The sequence below is a fragment of the Delphinapterus leucas genome, chromosome 15, assembly GCF_059928025.1.
Source record: "Delphinapterus leucas isolate spDelLeu-1000000601 "Yukka" chromosome 15, BTC_Dleu_Yukka2, whole genome shotgun sequence".
NCBI classification, from domain to species: Eukaryota; Metazoa; Chordata; class Mammalia; order Artiodactyla; family Monodontidae; genus Delphinapterus; species Delphinapterus leucas.
Genome location: NC_143143.1, coordinates 37,978,814 through 38,002,990, shown reverse-complemented (window position 1 = coordinate 38,002,990; position 24,177 = coordinate 37,978,814). Strand labels below are relative to the sequence as shown.

Below are 24,177 nucleotides of genomic sequence, written 5' to 3'. Positions count from 1 at the left end.
TTCTATTACCTATCTATTTTATACATATTAGTGTATATATGTCAATCCCAACCTCCCAATTCATCCCACACCCCCACCCTTGGTGGCCATACGTTTGTTCTCTACATCTGTGTCTCTGTTTCTGCCTTGCAAACCAGTTTATCTGTACCATTTTTCTAGATTCCACATATATGCATTAATATACGAGATTTGTTTTTCTCTTTCTGACTTACTTCACTCTGTATGATAGTCTCTAGGTCCACCCACGTCTCTACAAATGACCCAATTTCGTTCCTTTTTATGGCTGAGTAATATTCCATTGTTTATATTTACCACATCTTCTTTATCCATTTGTCTGTCGATGGGCATTATGTTGCTTCCATGACCTGGCTATTGTAAATAGTGCTGCCATGAACATTGGGGTGCATGTGTCTTTTTGAATTATGATTTTCTCTGGGTATATGCCCAGTAGTGGGATTGCTGGGTCCTCGGGTAATTCTATTTTTAGTTTTTTAAGGAACCTCCATACTGTTCTCCATAGTGGCTGTATCAATTTACATTCCCACCAACAGTGTAGGAGGGTTCCCTTTTCTCCACACCCTCTCCAGCATTTGTTGTTTGCAGATTTTCTGATGATGCCCATTCTAACCCATGTGAGGTGATACCTCATTGTAGTTTTGATTTGCATTTCTCTAATAATTAGTGATGTTGAGCAGCTTTTCATGTGCCTCTTGCCCATCTGTATGTCTTCTTTGGAGAAATGTCTATTTAGATCTTTGGCCCATTTTTTGATTGGATTGTTTGTTTTCCAATATTGAGCTGCATGAGCTGTTTATATATTTTGGAGATTAATCCTTTGTCTGTTGCTTCATTTGCAAATATTTTCTCCCATTCTGAGGGTTGTCTTTCGTCTTGTTTGTAGTTTCCTTTGCTGTGCAAAAGCTTTTAAGTTTCATTAGGTCCCATTTGTTTATTTTTGTTTTTATTTCCATTACTCTAGGAGGTGGGTCAAAAAAGATCTTGCTGTGATTTATGTCAAAGAGTGTTCTTCCTATGTTTTCCTCTAAGAGTTTTATAGTGTCTGGTCTTACATTTAAGTCTTTAATCCGTTTTGAGTTTATTTTTGTGTATGGTGTTAGGGAATGTTCTAATTTCATTCTTTTACATGCAGCTGTCCAGTTTTCCCAGCACCACTTATTGAAGTGACTGTCTTTTCTCCATTGTATATCCTTGCCTCCTTTGTCACAGATTAGTTGACCATAGGTGTGTGGGTTTATCTCTGGGCTTTCTATCCTGTTCCATTGATCTATATTTCTGTTTTTGTGCCAGTACCATATTGTCTTGATTACTGTAACTTTGTAGTATAGTCTGCAGTCAGGGAGTCTGATTCCTCCAGCTCTGTTTTTTTCTCTTAAGATTGCTTTGGCTAATTAATTAATTTATTTGGCTGTGTCGGGTCTTAGTTGCAGCATGCAGGATCTTTGTTGCAGCATGTGGGACCTTCATTGCAGCATGAGAGCTTCTCCAGTTGTGGTGCATGGGCTCCAGAGCGCGCAGCCTCAGTAGTTGTGGTGTGTGGGCTCCGCAGTTGTGGCACGCAGGCTTACTTGCCCTGAGGCATGTGGGATCTTAGTTCCTCGACCAGGGATTGAACCTGTGTCCCCTGCATTGGAAGGCAGATTCTTAACCACTGGATCACCAGGGAAGTCCCTTAAGTATAGTTTTAATATTTGTTCTTTGCTTTGATTTTTCTTCTGAGGGACTTCTAATATCCATATATTAGATCTTCTTTGCCTTACTTCAGTATTTGTCAGTTTCCCTTGAATCCTTTTTACCTTTCTATTCATTTGTTTCTTGAGAGTTTTGTTGAAGTATAACATATATACCAAAAAATTCATCCATTTAAAGTGTACAGTTTGTGAATTTTAGCAAATTTATACAGTCATACCCTTCACCTCAGCCTAGTTTTACATCTCTAGATGTTGTAAAGGGATCCAGAAAGATCCCTTGTGCTGTTTGCAGTCAACCCTTGCTTCTACCCCAGAATCCCAGGAAACCACTGAGCTCTGTAGGTTTGTCTTTTCTGAAAATTTTCTGTAAGTGAAAAGATATAATTTGTAGTCTCTTGTGCCCAGCTTTTTATCTAGCAGAATGTCTTTGAGGCTCTTTCATGTTGTATGTGTGTCAGTATTTCATTCCTTTTCGTGGCTGAAGAGTAGTCCTTTGTATGGAGGGACCACATCGTGTTTATCCGTTCCTCAGCTGGTGGACATCTGGATTGCTGCTGCTCTTTGGCTGTTTTGAATAATGCTGCTTGCTGTAAACATTTGCATACACGTCTTTGTTTGGACCCACGTTTTCCTTTCTCTTGCGAAGATCCCTAAGAGTAGAGTTTCTGTGTTGTGTGGTTGGCCCTGGTTTTCCAGATTTCCCAGACCATTTCCCACCCTTCCTGGCAGCGTTGGAGGTTCCTGTGCCTCCACTTCCTCGGCAACACTTGCTGTTGTCAGTTGTCTTCATTACAGCCGTTTATGGTTTCAGTTTGCATTTCCCTAAGGACTCAGGATCTTGACCATCTTTTCATGTGCTTATCAGCTATTTATTTATGTTGTTTGATGAAATGTCTGTTTAAATCTTTTGCCCATTAAAACGAATTGTGTATGTCTTCTTGTTGAATTTTAAGATTTCTTTATACATTCTGGATGCAAGTCCTTTATGAGATATATGATTTGCAAATATTTTCTCCCAGTCTGTGTCTTTTAGTTATACTAATGGTGTCTTTTTTTTAAATTAATTTTTATTGGAGTATAGTTGATCTACAGTGTTGTCTAAGGGTGTCTTTTAAAGAGCAAAAGTATTAAATTTTGATGAAATCCAGTTTATACTTACAAACAGAAACTTATCTTCTTTTTGGAGAGTTTCATTCTCTGGAACATCATGTGTGTATTATCCCACTTACTCTTTATTATTTCTGATGTCCAGGGTCTACTTGCTGGAGTCAGTTTTACTAAGGCCTCTGCACGGCTGGGGTGCCTGTCGGGATGGGTGGGTCTGTGCTGTGCATAGCGCCTGGATCCTGACTGCAGTAATGCCTAAAACTTCAGCACACTCAAGAAGCATGGCTTTTGGCCTGAGAGCAGGGTCTTATTCTGTGGTTCATGGTTCATGGTTCTGGGCACTGTTGGCAGCATCTTCCCAGATGCCACCTGTGCCCTGGCTGGAGCTGTTGCTGGCACTCCAGTCAGAGGACCTAATGGCCCTTACTTGCAGCACTGCCCCTTGCAAGCCGCCTGCTTCTCTGAATGTGGTGAGATGTCACATGCACGACCCCCCCACCACCCAAAGTGTGAAGGCTCCGATAACATTCTCACTTGGCCATTGCAGGTGAAGGACTTAACGAGGTACTTGGATCCCAGTGGGCTCGGCGTGATTAGTTTCGAAGACTTCTACCGAGGGATCACAGCGATCAGAAATGGAGGTCAGTCACCCCACCGTGGGCTTCTGTTGCCTCACCCCTTCCTCAGCCCCCTCCCTCAGCCCCCCGCCCCCCGATTAGTGACCCTCACTCCTCAGGCTCCCTTTGCTGAGCCTTCTCCTCCTTAGAGCCCCTGAAACATCCCAGGTTTCAGAAGGCCCTCTCTCCCACCTCGTTCTTTGCTCCTCACGCACTGTCCTCCAGAATTCACTGACTCAGCTACTTATTTGTAATGTTAGAAGTCTACTGCCCCTTTCCCCAGAATTTTTTTTTTTTTAATATTTATTTATTTGGTTGCACCGGGTCTTAGTTGCAGCAGCCCGGCTCCTTAGTTGCAGCTCCAGGGCTCCTTTAGTTGTGACTTGCCGGCTTCTTAGTTGCAGCACATGGGCTCCTTAGTTGCGGCTCGGGGGCTCCTTAGTTGTGGCATGCATGTGGGATCTAGTTCCCTGACCAGGGATCGAACCCAGGCCCCCTGCATTGGGAGCATGGAGTCTTATCTGCTGAGCCACCAGGGAAGTCCCCAGAACTGTTTTTTTTGATGAAAACTTCCAAACATACAAAAACATTGCAAGACTTACACAATGAACACCCACACGTGTGTTTGCCATCCACAATCTGCAGGGAACATCTTCCTGCGTTTGTGTCATTATATATCATATATCCACCCATACATCTGTCCGAAAATCCATCTTTTTTTTTTTAAATGGGATGCACTTTAGACAGGTATACTGCCGTACACTCCCCCAAACACCTTGTCCTGTGTATCAGTCATTACTGATTCATTAGAGTTCAGTATTTGTTTGCAGTCTTATTTTGAGTCAAAGTTTACCTTTTGTGAATGCACAAATCTTGTGTGCCCTTCTGTGAATGTTGATGTTCTCCTGCTGGGATGCAGACCCCTACCCAGAGCCTTACTGTCCCCGGAGACAGCTCCCTGCCGGCCTTCCAGTGATCCCCTCCCTTCTGCCAGCATCTCCTTGGCTGGTTCTGTCAGCATGGATTAGCCTTGCCTCTCGTGGACGTCACATAAATAAACCATTGGCCACACTCCCGTGTTGTGCTCGCCCACGTGTGATGCTTGCGACTCACCCGTGCTGCCGCGTGTCAGGGCACTCTTCCCGTGTGGAGCTATGCTCGCCTGCATGCCTATGCAGTTTGTCCGCCCCCCAGGTGATGGACAGTAATATGTCTCCAGTTTGGGCCCGCAATGAATGAACCTTCTAGTGACGCTGAGGTCCAAGTCTTTGTGTGGACAGTGTTGTCATGGCTTTGGGGCCTGTGGCCAGGGATGGGATGGCTGGTCGCGTGCTGGCTGTGAGCTTAGTTTCATACAGAACTGCCAGAGTGAACGTTTCACACTCTCACCGGTTGCCCATATGCTGTCCTTTTAAATAAAATCCCGAAGCTCTGAATAGAGCTTTCCTTCTCATTCCCCATCTGTGGCCACGTGCTGGGGTGAGGGTGGTGGGAGGTCCCAGTCGCAGGCTCGTTCCCTCCTCCTGCTCTTGGCAGAGGAAAAGGAGGACGTGCAGACCTGGGCGGGACCATCAGTTACCTGATGGGGCTGGGTCAAGGGATGCCCTTGGGTCTTATCAGCAGTTGTTGGTAGTGTCACCTGTCTTGTCTGTCCCCGCCCCAAAGTTATTGCCTAGCAGTGTCACGTGGGCAAGGTTTCCTAAACCCCAAGTCCCCGCTGGCTCTTTCTCCCAGTCAGTCTGCATGCACGCCATCTGAGGCCCTGCGCAGCCTGGGGACCCCATGTGTGCGCGGTACATGCCGAGGCCGTGTAGCTGCCCTCAGTGTGGTGGGTGGGCCAGGCTGGAGGACCTCACGGGCCAGCTCCGGGCTGGCAGCCCTCTCTGGGGGCCAGCTGGCGTGAGGCTGGTCCAGGTGGGGGGCAGTCCCAAGGCCAGTGTGGTGAGCTGGGTAGTACCACCCAGAGGTCGTACTGGGGGTGGGGTGGGTGAGGTGAACCCTGGGCTCCAGGCTGAGAGTCTGCAGGCGGAGGCTTCGTGCCTGTGTCTGGATCTGTGTAACCAGTGGGTTGTAGTCCTTCAGTGATTTTTTGGAGGTTAGGTGTGCGGTTAAAACAGAAAGTTGTTTAAAACTTCATCCCTTGCACAAAATTTTTTGGTGGCTTCATGCAAATTTTTGCTTCTCCACCTCCAGTGTGCCTTGGTGCTTCCTGGTATGGTGTGCTCACCACCCCACAGCAGGCACCCAAGCCAGGCCTTCGGGAAGGTCACCAGGGCCACCGCAGGCACGCCCAGGACGCGGGTGGGGGGTGGGGGCTGGCTTGTCCGACCACAGCTTCCTCGGTTAACCTTTGGGAAACTCTAGGTGTAGGCTTTTTTCTCTTAGTTTTAACAAACCAGTGTGATTTTTTTCTTTGACTCATCAATTATTTTAAACAATTTCTAAATGTATTTTAAGATCTTGTCGATAATTTGAACCTAATCATGTGTGTGATAGTCAGAGAATGGGATCTCTGTGCTGTGCCTGGAGTTTGAGGTCTGCCGTGTGACTGGTTTTCACACGTGTGCCACGTGTGCTTGAGAGCTTCCCGCTGGGTCCGTGGGTGTTCGGACCCAGTGGGGCTGGAGCCGCCGCGTTGGGCTGCCTGGTCTCAGTCCCGGGGGTCAGTAAGGAGGTCACATGTCCCGGAGGAGGTGGCTCTGTGGGTCTTTGTCTTCAGCAGCTTCATTTCACCTTCACCCCATGTGATGGGTTGGCCACAGGTTGGCGGTGATGGAAGCCAGGGCCCCAGGACTGGTGGGTCATTGGAGAAGGTTTCGCAGCTCTGTCCGAGGGCTTGGGGGTGGGAGGGTGGTGGGTGCATAGGGGTCAAGCCCAGGACACCAGCAAGCAGTCACTCATGCCAGGAAAAACAAGACGTGGAGTAAGAGGAAAATGTGCTTCTGGAATACTCTTGGCCAGAGGGGTCAGTGTTTATGTGGTCACAGTAATTAAACAAATTGAATATTCAGGTAAGCAGAGACTAAGCCATTTTGTGGGGAAGAAGGTGCTAAAGTCCCTGAGTGCTCTACTGGGATGTCAGCAGAACATTCTAGAGTTCAAGAACTTATGGGAATTGCTGGGACACTTGGCCTGACATGAGCCAGGCTAGGCATGCTGCTGTCCACCCTCAGCCCATGGCCTTGGGGGGAGTGGTGTGGACCACTCCCTGGGGTGACCACGGAGCAGCTGCTGACCACGGGGCACCTTCCAGCCAGGGCCGAGACTGGGCTTTCTCTGGAGGGTCAAGGCCCCTGGGCGTGGGCAGGAAGGAGCCCAGGACAGTGGCCAGCGAGAGACGGTGCCGGGGCTATCTGTGTGGTTCTGAGGCCCTCTCTGAGCCTCTCTGAGCCCACGTCCCCGATTCTGTTGCTGGGCAGTGGCTGCTCTGTTCTGATAGGCCCACAGGTGATGAGAAACAGAGCAAGCTCAGCTGTAGGAATTCCTGGGGGGTCGTGACCTAGGGGGTCCCAACCCTGGGCCTCAGGAGTCAGAATGTGCTCCCTGGAAAACTCATGACCAGGTGGGCGCGACCCAGTGCGCTGTCAGAGCTCTCCAGCCACCAGCCCGTCAGGCCCCGGCGTGGGAGCAGAGTGACCCCCATCTGTTGAGCCGGAGGGGTGCCAGCTACTGTCCCCGAGGCTGTCCCCTGGTTGCATGTGTCTCGAAGTTTCGTGTGCATAGATTTATCAGCCTGGTGAGAGAAGATGGTTGTCTGAGAATGTCTTGTCTCCTGGGTCCTGCTTGTCCCTTGCGGTCAACCTTCCACCTGATGCTGAGATGGGGCTCGCCACACCCCTCCTCCCTCCTTGCCTTGGCCTGGGCCCTTCCCCCTGCAGCTGGGGGGCCCTCTGTCCTCACTTCCTCCTGAATCAGAGCCTCCAGGTCAGGACAACTTTTTTTTTTTTTTTAAATTATGTTTTTGGCTGCGTCGGTTCTTGTGGCACGCGGGATCTTTCGTTGTGGTGCGCAGGCTACTCTCCAGTTGTGGCGCATGGGCTTAGTTGCCCCACGGCATGTGGGAATCTTAGTTTCCTAACCAGGGATCGAATCAGCGTCCCCTGCACTGCAAGACTGATTGTTAACCACTGGACCAGCAGGGAAGTCCCCAGGTCAGGACAACTTGGTGAAAGTTCCGCCTCTGGGGCCCACACACATCACTGAGTCTCATTATTTTTGCATTCTTTTTTGGTAACATTTCCACTGTAATTAAAAATAAAAGCTTCTTAGGCTGTCCCAGAGTTAGCCTGAATGCTCTAGGAAGTGGTGCCGTGATTCTTCAGTGGCACGAATATTCTGGAACAGCAGCGTCCCACGTGGTGGTGTGGGAGGGTGAGGCTCGGTCTCAGCATGATGCTACACTGCAGCTGGTGTCCCCCGCCCCAGTTTAGCCTATGCAGAGCAGACCCCACTCCTGAAGTATGTGCAGGAGGGAGCAGAGAGGGTGGGGGGTGGGGGGCAGGGTTGGTCAGGGGCCCAGCCTGGCCAGCAGATAGGGTGGGGTCCTCGGGTGGGCAGGCTAAGGGGAGGCTGCTGTGATGAGAGCTTGAATCAGGCGGATGAAGGGGCTGCAGCTGTGGGAGCGGGCAGCTGAGACCTGTCAGGGCCGTCAGCTTTGCCGAGAGGACCATTCCAGGCTCGGGGACACAGCACCGGTGGAGCTGGCTTTCTAGTGGAGGACAGCCCGGACAACCCCGGGAGGTGATGGGACTCGGGGGATGGTGAAGCTGGGGGCACACAGGTCTCCCAGAGAGTGTCTGGGAAGGGGACCTGGGGCCACGCTGCACATTTGGGGCTGCAGGAAGGCTGGGGGGCTGGGCTGGGCAGCTTGGGTGCCTCAGGAGACTCGGCCTCTTCTGGAGTGGGCAGTGCTGGTGGGGACACCCCTCCCCGCACAGTGGGTGAACTGCTGGGAGGGTCAGGGCTGTGGGCCCTGCTTTTCCTTTTTTTTGTTTTTCTTTTTGGCCTCGCTGCTTGTGGGATCCCAGTTCCCCAACCAGGGATTGAACCCAGGCCCTGGCAGTCCTAACCTCTGGACTGCCAGGGAAATCCCCCTGCTTCTCCTTTATTTTTTTGGTAATTTGACGTCATCATTTAACTTTTGTTAGGAATGGAGAGTGAAAATAAAATTAGAATAAAAACAAGTCAGAGACGATTTTGAAATTGTTAACTCGTAGCATTTGGGAGAATGGGAGCGTGATCACCTGAACTGCTTTCAGCCAGAGCTCACCTCAACGTCTTCCTGCCGGCACCCCTGCCATGGCCATGGTCGGCCTGTCGCGTCTGTCAGGCTTCCGTTCTGCGTCCGGGAGTGGAGCAGTGACTCCGTGTACTGACCCAGTTTTGCAGAGGAGCGCAGGAGTCTGCTGTCCTCGCCATAGGCCTTGTTTCAGGAATAGAATGAAATCAAGCCGGGTTGTTACAAATGGGCCATTGCTCTGGCTCATCCCCCACCCCCAGGCTCTGGAAGAATAAGATAAATAAACAGTAAAAACTGATACTTAATTGAGAAAACTGATAGAAGAACCATATTTAGTTCCCATCGAGATTGTAGAAATGTGAGCTGCGTTCACATGTGCCTCCACTGCATGGGGCAGGACCCACCCCTGGAATCTGAGCACATGTCCACCATGGCTAAGATGATTGGCTGCTTTCTGAGAGTTTTGAATTCTCTGTTTCAGTTTTTGGAAGTGCAAGCAAGACTTAACATTTGAAAGTGGAAAGATAGGCAGAGTCAGCCTAGCGTTTTACAGCTTTGAGCCGGGGTAAGTGGTCCTCTCCTTCCCCTGCCCCAGACGCCAAAGTCTTCCGTCCATAGTCACCCTCTCCCTATGGTTCTGCCATAGTTCACCTGCACCAAAGACCAGGCCTCCAATGAGGGGCTGCAGGGCTGTGGGCTGGCATGGTGGGCAGCGAGCACGGGGTCCAGGTTCAGCCTGTCACGCTCTGAGGCTCCTTCACTCCAGCCACCGCCTGAGCTACACTCCCCTGGGGAAAATGGTACAAAGCAACTGCAGCAAAAGTACCTGTGATTCTTAAGACGGAAGCAGCCAAAGGGCTTTTGCAGTCTTGAATTTGGAGCAGCATCTCACAGTTACTGAACGTGTAAACGCTTGAATCTGCTTGATTGTTGAGGGGAAGCATGATTATTCTGTTCAAATTGAGAGCTCTTCAAAAACAGTACATAGCCACGTGTCCTGCCACTGAGGGGTCCGGCAGCGTCCATCCCCCTCCCCAGGCTGTCCTGTGACTCCAAGCCTCAGAGCCCTGTGGGCGTGGTGTCCAGATGCCAGAGAAGAGCGTCCTCTGGCCAAGGAGGCCAGTGCTGACCCTTCAGAGTCCTTTTCCCAGGAGCATCAGGAGGCTTGCTGGTCCACTTGGCCCTCAAAGGCCTCTACTCCATACGAATAAGTGACTGATGTTTTGTTAGGTCACGTGAAACACACTCAACAAGGAACTGATGTGTGTGAGTAGTCACTGCTGTGATCTGTGTTGTGGATTTTCCTCACCACGCAGTCCTCTGTGCTCTGTGGATACCACCTGGGACACCAACTGCCCAGGTGCCTGGGTCACCCTCCCTCCTGTCTGACTTGACTGCAAATCGAGAGTTCCAACTTCCTCCGCAGGTTTGATAATTTGCTAGAATGGCTCATAGAACCCAGGGAAGCGCTTTACTGACTGTTACCAGTTCATTATAAAGGATATTATGAAGGTTACAAATGAACAGCCAGGTGAAGAGGTATATGGGGCAGGGACTGGCATGGAGAGGTTTCTGTCCCCATGGAGTTTGGGATGTGCCACCCTCCTGGTATCTGAGTGTGTTCCCAACCCGGAAGCTCCCCGAACCCCTTCATTTGGGGTTTGTGTGGAGGCTCCATTACACGGGCAGGACTGTTTAATCCCTGGCTGTTGGAGATCAGCTGCGTCTCCAGCCCTTCCCCATCCCGGGAGGTCAGAGGTCAGGAGTAGGGCTGAAAGTTCCCTGGCAACCAGCCCCCATCCCCTGAGAGTCACTTCACTGATGTGAACCCAGGTAAAGCTGAAAGGGGCTTGTTATGAATAAAAGATGCTCATTTCACCCCTTCACTCAGGAAATCCCTGGGGTTTTAGGAGCTCTGTGCCAGGAACCAATGGAGACAAAGACCAAATAAATATTTCTTATGATATCACAGTAATGAAGCAGCTTCAGGAAACATAGGCGTCTTGCATGCTCTTTGGGACGGGCTATGCCCTGACATTGCCTAGAGGCCGTGGGAGCAGAGCTTTTTCTGCAGAAGGGCCACTGCTGTGGGCTCGTGTCTGAGAAGTGGGGTCTCTGGTGCTGACGTCAGCGTTATCCAGCATGAAACGATAGCGTTTCCTTCAAACTTATTATTATTATAAAATAAAATGTGTTGTAGAAGGTAAAGTTAAGTAAAAAGGGAGAAAATAAAAGCTGCCATGGGTCCAGCACCTTGGACAGATGTTATCACACTGACACCTCCCCAGACAAGACAGATTCTTTAAAACGTGGAGCCTGGGACTTCCCTGGCGGTCCAGTGATTAGGACTCCGCACTTTCACTGCCAAGAGCCTGGGTTCAGTCCCCAGCTGGGGAACTAAGATCCCGCAAGATGCGTGGCATGGCCAAAATAAATAAAACGTGGAGTCTGGCCCAAAGCCTTGTTTCCCCGGGGGCTGCACTGCTGGCCTCCTTCCCCCGGGGTTTCTCATGGCCAGTCCAGGTCCCGCTCACGTCCACCACGCACGCACCTTCCCCCTTGACCTCTCTGGGGATACTCTGGGCCACCTGCTGAGCCGGGTCTTCTTTCTCTAGCAGATCCCGACGGCCAGCTCTGCAGTGTCACGCCTGCCCCCGACGAGGAGCCGCCAGCCTGCCCCGAGGAGTTCGATGACTTCGTTACCTTTGAGGCAAGTGGTCTTCCCGGGAGAGCTGAGCGGGCATCTGACAGATACACCCTCTCTTCCTCATGTACCCTAAATCCTTCTTCACTCATTGGTCCCCATGGCTGTTTGTTTTTTTTTTAATCTTTACTGGAGTATAATTGCTTCACAATACTGTGTTAGTTTCTGTTGTACACCAAAGTGAATCAGCCATATGCATACATATGTCCCCATATCTCCTCCCTCATGAGCCTCCCTCCCACCCCTCCCTACCCCACCCCTCTAGGTCATCGCAAAGCACCGAGCTGATCTCCCTGTGCTATGCAGCTGCTTCCCACTAGCTAGCTATTTTACATTTGGTAGTGTATATATGTCGATGCTACTCTCACTTCGCCCCAGCTTCCCCCTCCCACCCCATGTCCTCAAGTCCATTCTCTGTGTCTACGTCTTTATTCCTGCCCTGCAACTAGGTTCATCAGTACCATTTATTTTAGATTCCATATATATGCGTTAGCATACGGTATTTGTTTTTCTCTTTCTGACTTAACTTCACTCTGTATGACAGGATCTAGGTCCATCCACCTCACTACAAATAACTCAATTTCATTTCTTTTTATGGTTGAGTAATATTCCATTGTATATATGTGCCACATCTTTATCCATTCATCTGTCGATGGACAGTTAGGTTGGTTCCATGTCCTGGCTATTGTAAATAACGCTGCAGTGAACATTGGGGTGCATGTCTCTTTTTGAATTATGGTTTTCTCAGGTATATGCCCAGTAGTGGGATTGCTGGGTCATATGGTAGCTCTATTTTTAGTTTTTTAAGAAACTTCCATACTGTTTTCCATAGTGGTTGTATCAATTTACATTCAACAGTGCAGGAGGGTTCCCTTTTCAGCACACCCTTTCCAGTATTTATTGTTTGTAGATTTTTTTGATGATGGCCATTCTGACCAGTGTGAGGTGGTACCTCATTGTAGTTTTGATTTGCATTTCTCTAATAATTAATGATGTTGAGCATCTTTTCATGTGCCTCTAGGTCATCTCCACGGCTGTTTCTGTGGGGAATGGCATGAAGGGCAGGCAGGCAGGGCTCATTCTGACACTGGTGGGGACACTGTGGTTGGCGGGCGTCTGCACTCCGTGCTGTGCACCCGGGGCTGGTGGCCTGTTGTCAGCAGAGGGGCAGGTTCTCCTGTGACATTGCTATCCCCTTCTGCCAGACTGCCAAGCAAGGCCAGAGCACGGGCTCCTTTGTGAAATGAAGAGCTTCTGAGAGTCCCTGTGAATGGTAACACCCCACAGGATCCCACTGCCCTCTTCTGTGTCTCTGTAGCTTGTTCCCTGCTCTGAGAAACTGCCCAGGTATTAGTCACCCCTCAGATGACACAGGTTCACTTCCTGACTGTCTCTCACTTCTGCCAGCACAGGCCTCCAAGCCACCTGGGAGCATTCACCCCTCACAGCTTTGTCCTAGAGTCCCACCAGGGCCTGAGCCCCTGAGGGCAGGGACAACCCCACCTTGCGTCCCCCATTCAGCAACAGCTGGTGTGTTCATTCTTTGTGTGAACTGGTGGTGCCAGGCCCAGTCCTGGTACATAGAGGCTAAGTGCCCAGCTGGGACGTGTGCTGGCTGTGAGGCATGGTGTGGCCGGGCAGGGCTGAGGGTGTGCAGGACCCTGACGTGTCAGTTGTCAAGTCAGCTGCCAGACCCCGAGGCTGTGGGATGGCGAGGCGTGGAAGGCTATGTGTGGAATGACACACCTTGAACTTTCCAGAAGTGCAGCTAGGTCAGGGGAGAGCCTGCTTTTCTTGTTCAGAGTGTCTAGAGAACCCCGTCTCCTCACTTAGTGGTCGGCCAGCAGCAGACCTCTCGCCTGCCTGTTGACACACCAGTACACACTTTACCATCAATGTCGTCCGTTTTGTTCTTGTCTCGTATTTCCGTGAGGGCATTATACTGATTCTTTGTATTTGATGTGTATGTGGGTGTCGTGGGTTGAATGGTACTCCCCAGAAGGTACATCGGAACCCGTGAATGTGACCTCATTTGGAGAAAGGGTCTTTGCAGATCTCGTTAAGTTAAGGATCTCAAGATGGGATCATGCTGGGTAGAGTGGGCCCTGAATCCAATGACCAATGTCCTTTGAAGAGAAAGGGAGATGACACACAGGGGAGAAGGCGGTATGAAGACGTGGGCAGAGCTGGAGGAACATGGCTGCCAGCCGAGACATCCCCTAGCCACCAGGAGCTGGATGAGGCAGGAAAGGTCCTCCTCTGGAGCCTCAGGAAGAATTCAGGCCTGCTGACACCTTGATTTCCAACTTCTGGCCTCCAGGTCTCTGAGAATATATTCCTGTTGTCTTAAGCCACCAGTTTATGGTAGTTAGAAATTGGCAGCCCTGGGACTTCCCTGGTGGTGCAATGGTTAAGAATCCACCTGCCAATGCAGGGGACACAGGTTCGATCCCTGGTCTGGGAAGATCCCACGTGCCACGGAGCAACTAAGCCCACGAGCCACAACTACTGAGCCCACGTGCCACAGCTACTAAAGCCTGCGCACTCTAGGGCCTGCGTGCTACAACTGCTGAAGGCTGAGTGCCCAGAAGCCGTGCTCCACAACAAGAGAAGCCACTGCAATTAGAAGCCAGTGCACCACAACAAATAGTAGCCCCCGCTCACTGCAGCTAGAGAAAGCCCAAGCGCAGCAACGAAGACCCAATGCAACCAAAAAAAAAAACCACCGAAATTTAAATTAAATTAAATTTTAAAAAGAAAAAAGAAATTGGCGGCCCCAGGGAACTAATACAATGAGTTTTGTTACTCAGGATAGTAAAAGGCGTCAAAACATTTGATCCAAAAGGGTGAGGCCCGGGCTTCCCTGGTGGCGCAGTGGTTGAGAGTCTGCCTGTCGATGCAGGGGACACGGGTTCGTGCCCCGGTCAGCGGAGATCCCACATGCCGTGGAGCGGCTGGGCCTGTGAGCCATGGCCGCTGAGCCTGCGCGTCCGGAGCCTGTGCTCCGCAACGGGAGAGGCCACAACAGTGAGAGGCCCGCGTACCGCAAAAAAAAAACAAAAGAAAAACTAAACCAAAAGGGTGAGGCCCACTGACGCTGGGGCTGCCTCCTGAAGCCTGGGCGGAGCAGGCTTGGGGTGCTGTCCGATCGCTGGCTCCTGTCCTCGGCAGGGTGGACCCCCCTGGCATCCCACAAGTGTGGCCCTCCCACCTTTTTTTTCTTTTTTTTTTTTGCGGTACGTGGGCCTCTCACTGTTGTGGCCTCTCCCGTTGCGGAGCACAGGCTCCAGGCGCGCAGGCTCAGCGTCCATGGCTCACGGGCCCAGCCGCTCCACGGCATGTGGGATCTTCCTAGACCGGCGCACAAACCTGTGTCCCCTGCATCGGCAGGCGGACTCTCAACCACTGTGCCACCAGGGAAGCCCGCCCTCCCACCTTTATGGTGCCTCAACTCTCAGGTGTGCCATCCCCCACCTCGCGCTTGTCACCTTCCAAGGACGTGGGTGGGAACCTGACGTTTCAGAGTATGCAGCAGGAATGCTTCTCAGGTTTTTAGATCTTAATTTTTTTTTCAACAAGGAGGGAATATTTCTTTTTAAGTTTTTTGGTTGCTTTAAAAGAATTAACACACTTTACATTTTAGCAGTTTTAGGTTTTCTGCTCCACAGAAAATGGAGCAGACGGTATAGAGAGTTCCCATTACACCCCCCCCACACACAGTTTCCCGGCAGTGAACATCTTCCATTTGTTATAAAGGGTGAACCAATGTCGATACATTGTAACTAACTGAAGGCCATGGTTTACATTAGGGTTCACTCCTGGTGGTGTACCGTCTGTGGGTTTTGATAAATTCATGACATGTATCTACCATTGCAGTTTCGCTGCCCTAAAAATCCTCTTTGCTCCCCAGATTCGTCACTTCCTCCCACTAGCACCTGGCAACCTCTGATCTTTTACTGTCTCCATCGTCTTGCTTTTTCAGAATGTCGTAGAGCTGGTTAGAATCATACAGTGTTGGGCCTTAAAAGTTCCTCCGTGTGTTTTTATGCTTTTCAAGGTTTTTATTTTATTTATTTATTATAAATGTATTTATTATTTTTGGCTGTGTTGGGTCTTCGTTGCTGCGTGCAGGCTTCCTCTAGTTGCAGCGAGCAGGGGCTACTGTTCGTTGTAGTGCACGGGCTTCTCATTGCGATGGCTTCTCTTGTTGTGGAACACGGGCTCTAGGCACGCGGGCTCAGTAGTTGTGGCACACGGCTTAGTTGCTCCGCGGGCTTAGTTGCTTCCCGGACCAGGGCTCGAACCCGTGTCCCCTGCATTGGCAGGCAGATTCTTAACCACTGTACCACCAGGGAAGCCCCCTTTTCAAGGTTTTTAGTTGTAATTTTGAGGGGAGTGGAATTAGGTGCTATACAGAAACTTGTAGAAAGCTGTTTTTTAAAAAACTTTTGAATCATGTAATCCCAATAAGTACCATAACAATATGAGTGAAGATTACGTGTATTATAGCCAATACCACATCTGGAGACCCTCTGCTGGCGATCTTCAGAGATAAATAAGCCTTTTGTTGAACATTTTCTGGCTGGGCACACAGCGGTGCTGGTCAGGGTGCACTATGCAGTAACACTTGGTGGACTGCTGCTCCCGAGTCCTTTCCTGCTGGGGACGCTTTGGGGGACCCATGACTTCCGGTGTTTGACTGAGCATCCCTTTGGCCCCAGCTTGTAGGAGAGCTCCTAGGAGAAAGTTTTTATTTTTTTCATTTTTAAAAAATTTTTTTGGGCTCACCACATGGCTTGTGGGATCTTAGTTCCCTGACTAGGGATTGAACCTGAGCCCTCGGCAGTGAAAGCACGTAGTCCTAACCACTGGACATCCAGGGAATTCCCCAGGAGAAAGGTTCTGATTCTTTTCTCCCCAGGAGAAAGTGGTGATTCTGAGAAGGGGAAGGGCGGGGCGGTGAATGAGGGTTGTCGCTGACGTTCTGGGAATGAGAAGAAGGTTCCGGGTCTGAGAGTCTGAGCAAGGTGGAAGGCGGACTGGCAGAGGACCTGATGCCCGTGGGGACGAGCGCGTGTCAGAACTTCTAGAGGGGCGATGGGAAAGTCGCAGAGAGCAGGCGCCAGCGGAACGATAAGCATGGTCTCTGCTGTGCCTTCTCCGGCCCTCCCTTCTCCTCCAACTCTTGGCCTTAATAAGATGATGGAGAAATAGGTCTTTTGTTCAGACTCTTATCAGAAAGGTTAGAAAATCAAGAACAAAAGCCACTCTGTTTGGAGATCTGACTGTGAAAAACCCAGCAAGCACTTCCTGAACTTTGCCCCCCTTGCCAGCTAGAGCAGCAGGTTTAATGGAGCATATCTGGGAGTGGGTTAAACTCCTTCCGAGACAGTGATGTACCTTCAGGTGGACACACAGGTTTTGCAGAACCTCAGCACGATGGGCAAATAGAAGGCCGCTGGAAGCTGACGACCGGTCTGGACAGAGTCCCCAGCGCTCCAATTCCATGGAAAGGCTGTCTCCACGAGCACGCCCTTCCTGGAGCTGGTGTGAGGAGCCGGGCCCTGGCCAGGCTGGCATCTAAGGGTAAGAGGAGGCTGGACACCGACCACGGTCTGCCCGGCAGCTTGTTCCCCTTGGAGGGACCATGACCAGACAGCAAGGGCCCCAGGCAGGCCTGGGCGCCCTCGAGCCCCTCACTGATGGCCGTGAGCACGGGCTTCCTTGCCCACCCGCTGGCCCAGCGTTTGTTAACCGGTGAGGAAACACAGCCAGGCTTTCTAATGTGCACTTTGATTTCCGCATGAGCTTATCCTAACGTGTAATTTGTAATCATTTTTAAGCTGGCGGCATAGACGGTGGGCTGGCAAAGCGAGGTCCTGTCTGGCGGCACATGGGGGCTGCTGGGGTGCCTCTCTGAGCCCTCGGTGTTCCTCCAGTGGACCACGCTCACAGACAGTTTTCTGCCCTCTTAAAAGGCAGGTGTTCGCCCACCTGCCCTAGAAAACTATCTGGCTTGCTGAAATTTATTCAGGACAGCCTGGACTTCAGGGGGTGAGCAGGTGGGTAGTGTCTGTGAAACGAGCTGGCCCCGTCCTCCCGGTCCCCTTGGCCCTCCCTGGGCCTTGCCCTGGGGTCCTCTTGGAGCCTCTGGGCCTCCTGCCCCTGGGGCTGCTCTGTGTGCCCCGGGGCCGGGCTTGCTTTAGGAATGAAGATGGAAGGTGAGCATGTCTGCTTGCGAGGTGTGGGCGCAGTCGGGTTTGCATGGCATCTGCCTCGTCTTGCATTGTGAGGAATTACTTCCACCCTGAACCGTCCTCCAGGCCCCAGGGAGGGTTCCGGCTGCAGCCCGGCCTCAGCAGCATGACTGCGGGTGAGGTCAACAGGCCTGAGCTCCGGGCCTCCCCCGGCACCGAGCTGTCCGGCGCTTCTGCGCACCCCGCTGCCTGCGAGGACCTGGGGCCACACTGGCCAGAGGAGCCTCTGCTGGAAGTGGTGGTGGTTGGCTGTCTAAACGCTGACCTCAAGAGTCACGTTCTGTCCCCTACAGGAAGCCATCTCTGAGGCCCCCAGTCCAAGTCCAAGACCCGCCTGCTTCCGGGTCGAGGGCGAACAGAGGGGAGGGGAGGGCTCCGGGCAGCTGTCCCTCGGCCCAGGAGCAGCGGGCCCAGCCTCGCACATGGCGGAGCCTGCCTGGCTCGGACAGTGTCCCTACCTGCAGGCTGAGCCCAGAGCCACCTGCTTGGTGGTGAGGAGAAGGAGAGTGGAGGCCTCTTGAAGGGATTTCCTGATTTCAGATTTTGAAATGAACACTCTTTGTGAATTACTCAGTTGCCTGAGATTCCAAGGAATATCAGGTTTTCCCTTGGAAATAAGGAGCGGCATGGAATGCGTGCAGTAGGTACCTCGGGTGCCTTCCCTGCTTCATTCTGTCCTATGTGCAGGAGGCAGGGGTTGCACCACCTATGACACATGAGCCCCCAGCTTTCAGGCTCTGTTCTCGCACCCGCCTGTGTGATCTCTAAGTCTTGAGTGGTTACGACCTCTTGAGATCAGCATTGCAGCCCCTGATCTACAAATGAGGCAGCACAGCTCGGATGCTCGAGAGCCCGGGCTGGGGTCACACGGCTGCTGGACGGCAGACCGAGGATGGGCCCTGGGTCTCCATCGGGCGCAGGTGCGGAGACAGCCGTCAGGGACCCTCTAGCCCTCCCCCCCCATCTTGTGACACCAGAGCCCGAGGACAAAGTGCACCGTCTCCAGTTGCTTCTCTGAATTCTTACTTGTTTGCAAATTGTTAACCTCAGACTCTTTCAAGCATGAAGGGATGGCTACTTCTCCTAACCAATGAAGCTGCACTTCAGTTAAAACTGAGATTGTACATTGAAAATGGCCTGTTTAATGGTTTTTCAGTTTTAAGTTCATTTGGACAATCCACAAATATCTACTGTCTGCTGTACGCCCAGCCCTGTGCTCGGTACTGGGTCCACAAGAGTAAAAAAACAAAGATGTGTTTAGTGGGAAAGTAGACCATTTTAAAATTAATTAATTAATTAGTTTATTTTTGGCTGTGTTGGGCCTTTGTTGCTGCACGCGGGCTTTCTCTAGTTGCAGAGAGCAGGGGCTATACTCCTCGTTGCAGTGTGCAGGCTTTTCATTGCGGTGGCTTCTCTTTGTTGCAGAGCACGGGAGGGCTCTAGGTGCATGGGCTTCAGTTGTTGTGGCATGTGGGCTCAGTAGCTGTGACCCATGGGCTCTAGAACGCAGGCTCAGTAGTTGTGGCACATGGGCTTAGCTGCTCTGTGGCATGTGGGATCTTCCCGGACCAGGGATCGAACCTGCATCCCTTGCATTGGCAGGCGGATTCTTAACCACTGCGCCACCAGGGAAGTCCAGGAAAGTAGACATTTAACCAGAAAACATAATTGGTCAAATAATTGATGAATTCGTATTTTGAGGTTAGACCACGCAATTGAATTTCAAAGCAATAGCTTGCACGTACAGAGCAGACATTGATGGGGACTTTTTAAAAGGCATAGACTTACACTATTGGACATTAGTTCCTGGGGTAGAATTCATTCCAGTGCTGGAAAGCCACAAAACGGGCTGTTCTGGCATGTATCCTGTGATGTTGGGATACTTTGTGTCCATTTTAGGCATATTTCTATAACTAAGTTTAAAAATCCCTCCAGTCATTTTTTCTGCTCTTGAACATGTGCCTATTTTTCATTTTTGAAAATACTGAAGTGTTTTGTAACCTACTGTTTCTGCTTAGAAGTACAGGAGGGACATCTCCCACGTGCAAGCTCCCCCTCCACGGGGTCCTTTCCCAGGCCCCGGGACTGACTCTTGGCTCTCTCTCCTAGGCCAACGAGGTGACAGACAGCGCATACATGGGCTCTGAGAGCACCTACAGTGAGTGTGAGACCTTCACGGATGAGGACACAGGCACCCTGGTGCCCCCCGAATGCCTGGACGCCACGGAGGAGCCCGGCCACGGCGCCCTGCTGCTGCTCCCGGGCAGGTCTGTTCCTATCCACATGGCCCGGGGCCGATGGCAGATGGGTTCATGGTGGGGTTCATGTCAGGTGATCCAGAGGGGAGTGTGAGCCTGCGGAGGGCTGCGGTCCTGGGAAGAGCCTGCGCCCAGCTGACCGTGCAGCCTCCGTCAGAAGGTGCTCCTCTGTACAGATAGGAATCCTAGGAGAAAATGTTCACTTGGTCTTTTGGATTTTGTCATCACAATTCTTATGACCCAGGGCGAGACACATTTCAAACGTCTTCATCTTTATGGCACCCTGACTCCATGCGTTTGAGGACAGTGAGGGGGAAGGGCCGGATCAGAGAGGCCAGGTGCCAGGTGGCCCATGTGGGCCCAGGTGACGGCTGGCGGTTCTGCCCTGGGCTCCCCGGGAGGCCTTGAAACTGGAATTTTGCTTATTTTATTTCATTTTGTTTCTTGTTTGGCCCCTGCAGAGCTTGTGTTTTTCCTCCCTAATTGAAGATGGCATGCCTATCCCAGGCGCCAGCCCTCCCGCCGCCGCCCCCCGCCCCCCCCCCCGCCCAGCTCCTTCCCTGGTACCCTGGCTCCTGGTTTGTTCCTCACTCAAGGGTCATCACACAGTGTGTATCCTTCCTCCACCTGGCTTCTCCCACTTGGTATCGTGGCTGTGAGGTTTATCCGTGTCTGTGTGCACCGTTGTGAGTGGTTTATTCTGGTTATTATTGAGTGTTCCATTAAGAAGCCCGCAGCTTCTTAATTTCCTGTCAGTGGGCATTGGGGCATTGGGTTTGCTCACAGATTTGGTTTCATGAATAAAGCTGCTGCCTGTAAGCAATCACGTCTTTTGGTGGCCGTGTTTGTTCCTCGGTGGCATAGGGCGCGCCTGGGGCACAGGCTCCTCTGTAGGGGTTACTGCAGGTCAGACACTTACAGGTGGGGTTTGGTAGCTCCCTGCCTGCCAGCCGCCTGCGGGTTCCAGCTGCTCTCCATTCTCGCAGCGCCTGACATCCTCCGCTTCTTCACGCCTGTTGTCTGAGGGCGCGCAGAGCAGGTGGTCCTCACTTGGGTTTCCCAGGTGCCTGACGGGGGCAGTGCCTTTCTTGCACTGGCTGCCCATGTGGAGACCCTCTCCTGTGCAGTGCCTGTTCCAGGCTTTCGCCCCTTTGTTGATTGCAGGACTCTGAAAGCTTTTCCGTAGAGGCCAGATAGTAAACAGGCTCGTGGCCCGATGGTCTCAGCACCGCTTCTCAGCTCTGCGTTGGCTGCCTCTGCAGATACAGGCGGTGGGTGGATCTGGCCTCCCCGGGTCCCGTGGGCTGTCTTTTCCTCTGTCTTCAATTGTGGGAGCTCTTCCTCTGTCTCAGGGGACTCCTTTGTCCCGGGTGTGTTGCAGGCATCTTTTTCCCCCTCTGCAGGTCATCTTCTCACTTCCCTGGGGTGTCTGAGAACAGACGTTTTAAATTCTACTGTAGTCCAGTGTATCTGTTTGTCTTTTGTGGTTGGCACGTCTGTGTTCTGCTTCAGAGGTCTCTGCTTACTTCACATCACTGTGACGTTTACTTCTGCTTTTCTTTAACAGCTTTATTGTTTTGCCTTTGTTTTCAGCTCTTTCATCTCCCCGTAAGGGAGTTTTTGTGCATGGTGTGAGGCAGGGGTCATTTCTCCTGTATAGATGTCCATTGGCTCAGGCTCGGTTTTGAAGCTCCCTCCTTCCTCATTGCCCCACAAGGTGGCCGAGTGCATGGGCTATGCTGGACGCCCTGCTTGGCCCTGTGTGCCCTGTGCAGGTCAGCATCGCTCAGTCCTTCTGCTTCAGGCTTGTCGCCCACTGGTCCTGCCGTTCGGCCATGTGCACCCTCCAGCCTCGCTCTACAAGGCTGCGTTGGCACCTTTGGCCTTCACATTTCCATGTGGATTTTATATAGATTCAGCTTGTTAGTCTCTGGAAAAAAGTACCTGCTGGGATTTGGGTTGGGATTTTGCTGGATCTGTAGATTATTTGGGCAGGACCAACATCTTGTCCCTATGGGTCTCCCAGTCTTTGAACATAGTTTATTGCTCCATTTATTGGGGTCTTTCCTTGATTGCTACGGTGTGGGGTGACCGTCTGGTAGGGAAGGGGGCGTCGTGCGTGCGCGTTCGGCCATTGGGCTCTGTTGGGACTGGAGGAACACCTTCCAGGGCCACCAGGGGCCAAGCCCAGCGTGTGGAGATGGGAGCCCAGAGTGGCTTGCAGTGACCAAGGAGGGAGGTGTGAGGGTAGAATACGTGGGGCTGGGGATGCCACGTTTGCTGTAGCTTCCTGATCAGTACTTTTTTTTTTTTTTTAAAGAATTTATTTATTTATTTATTGGCTGCATTGGGTCTTCGTTGCTGCGTGCGGGCTTTCTCTAGTTGTGGTGAGCGGGGGCTACTCTTCATTGCGGTGTGCGGGCTTCTCATCGCGGTGGCTTCTCTTGTCACAGAGCATGGGCCCTAGGCGCACGGGCTTCAGTAGCTGTGGCTCAAAGGCTCTAGAGTGCAGGCTCAGTAGTTGTGGCGCATGGGCTTAGTTGCTCCGCGACACGTGGGATCTTCCCGGACCAGGGCTTGAACCCATGTCCCCTGCATTGGCAGGCGGATTCTTAACCACTGTGCCACCAGGGAAGCCCCTGATCAGTATTTTTTAAGGTAATAGGTAAGTTCTTTTAAATTTCTTTAAATATTTTATTTATTTGGTTGCACTGGATCTTAGTTGTGGCTTGCGGGCTCCTTAGTTGTGGCTCGTGGGGTCCTTAGTTGTGGCATGTGGACTCTTAGTTGCGGCATGCATGTGGGATCTAGTTCCCTGACCAGGGATTGAACCTGGACCCCCCGTATTGGGAGCGTGGAATCTTAACCACTGCACGACCAGGGAAGTCCCTAAGTTCTTTAAATTCAATTTGGGTCAAGTAATCAAAGTTGAAGTGTCAAATCTGGGAAACCATTATGAGGTCTTAATTTTCCTCTGGAAGTTTCTAGGCTCTGGGCTGTTTTGCTGCTTAAGCAGTGACTTGCCCTCAGGATTCATTGAAGTCACGTTGGTGTCAAATGAGAAAATCTTGAATTGCCACGAGGTTGCCGATTATAATCTAAAGTCACCCGTTTTCTGTCGATGCAGTGCGTGACGGCTGCGTGGTCTGCCCTGGGTCCCCAGCACCAAGTGCACATCCCCTCTGACATGAGGACAGGCGCTGGGCTCCTCGCCGCCCACAGGCGTCCACGTCCGGCCCATGGAGGCTATGCATGCTCCCTCTCACTTCGGGGGCAGCTTCCTCTCCCGGGGTCTGGGCACGTGGATCCACGAAGCAGCTCATCTACAGAAACAGAAAGCAGCTTAGTGTGAAATGGTGTCTGTCGGAAGGAATCATTTCTTCCTGTCTCTGTGTGAGAAGGTGAGGGCTGGTAGCAGGTGAGAGGCAGTCAGACTCGGACACGCTCTTCAGAGAGCAGTCGGACGTACCGAGACCATTGGGGTCAGGTGCCTCGGGGAGCTTGCGCTGCGTGTCGTGCGACTGTGGGTCTGGGCAGCGGACAGAGACTGGCCCCTCCTGACTACCAGGCCTGCCCCTCTGAGGGGGCAGCTCCTGCGCCTGCTCACAGGATCTCGGGGGGTGGGGGGATCCATGGTGAGGTGGTGGCCCGGCCCCCGGGCGGGGAGCACCTGCCGTGTGCCCGGGGTGCAGCAAACACCAGATTCGAAAGCTTATTATGACACAAGGACATAGATGATATAAAGATCTTGTTTTGGAAGTGATGATTTTGGGTATGTTGGGCCAAGTGAAGTACATTGTTAAAGTCAGTTTCACCTGTGCATTTACCTTCCCTAGCGCGGCTGTTAGAACACGAACTCACACGTGTGGTCACTGCACGTTTCTGCTGGAGGCTCAGGTCACGCCCGCTGCTCTGGGGTGCCCGCAGCTCATGTCGGCAGCTGACACTCGTTTGCCTCTGCAGGTCCCACCTGCACAGCCAGTCGGTCGTCACGGTGATAGGAGGTGAGGAACATTTCGAGGACTATGGTGAGGGCAGTGAGGCGGAGCTGTCCCCAGAGACCCTCTGCAACGGGGAGCACGGCTGCAGAGACCCCGTCTTCCTCACCCCCAGGTAAGAGCCCTGCACCAGGGCCCTGTCTCTTCACGTTCTGTTAAGGGGGAGGGTCTCCTTTTGGTTCACAGAGAACTTGTTTTATTCACTGTAATATAACTGAACAATGCCACAGTCAAAATTTTAAGATTTCTATCGGGATAACAGTTGGCTGTGGTTCCTCTCATCAGTTA

General features: G+C 51.7%; 1 protein-coding gene across 10 annotated transcripts in view; it reads left to right on the top strand.

The window, feature by feature from the left end:
- RAB11FIP3 (RAB11 family interacting protein 3) overlaps nucleotides 1-24,177 on the top strand; it is a 79,324-nt gene that overhangs the window by 36,896 nt on the left and 18,251 nt on the right. For 7 of the 10 annotated variants that reach the window (XM_022594338.3, XM_089896467.1, XM_089896465.1 and 4 more), the window contains exons 2-5: nucleotides 3,364-3,457; nucleotides 11,288-11,382; nucleotides 19,743-19,900; nucleotides 23,855-24,004. In XM_022594338.3, the coding sequence (XP_022450046.1) occupies nucleotides 3,364-3,457; nucleotides 11,288-11,382; nucleotides 19,743-19,900; nucleotides 23,855-24,004 (497 nt within the window). The remainder of the gene's footprint in view (nucleotides 1-3,363; nucleotides 3,458-11,287; nucleotides 11,383-19,742; nucleotides 19,901-23,854; nucleotides 24,005-24,177) is intronic. The other 3 variants (XM_089896461.1, XM_022594339.3, XM_022594337.3) reach the window with 1 other exon arrangement.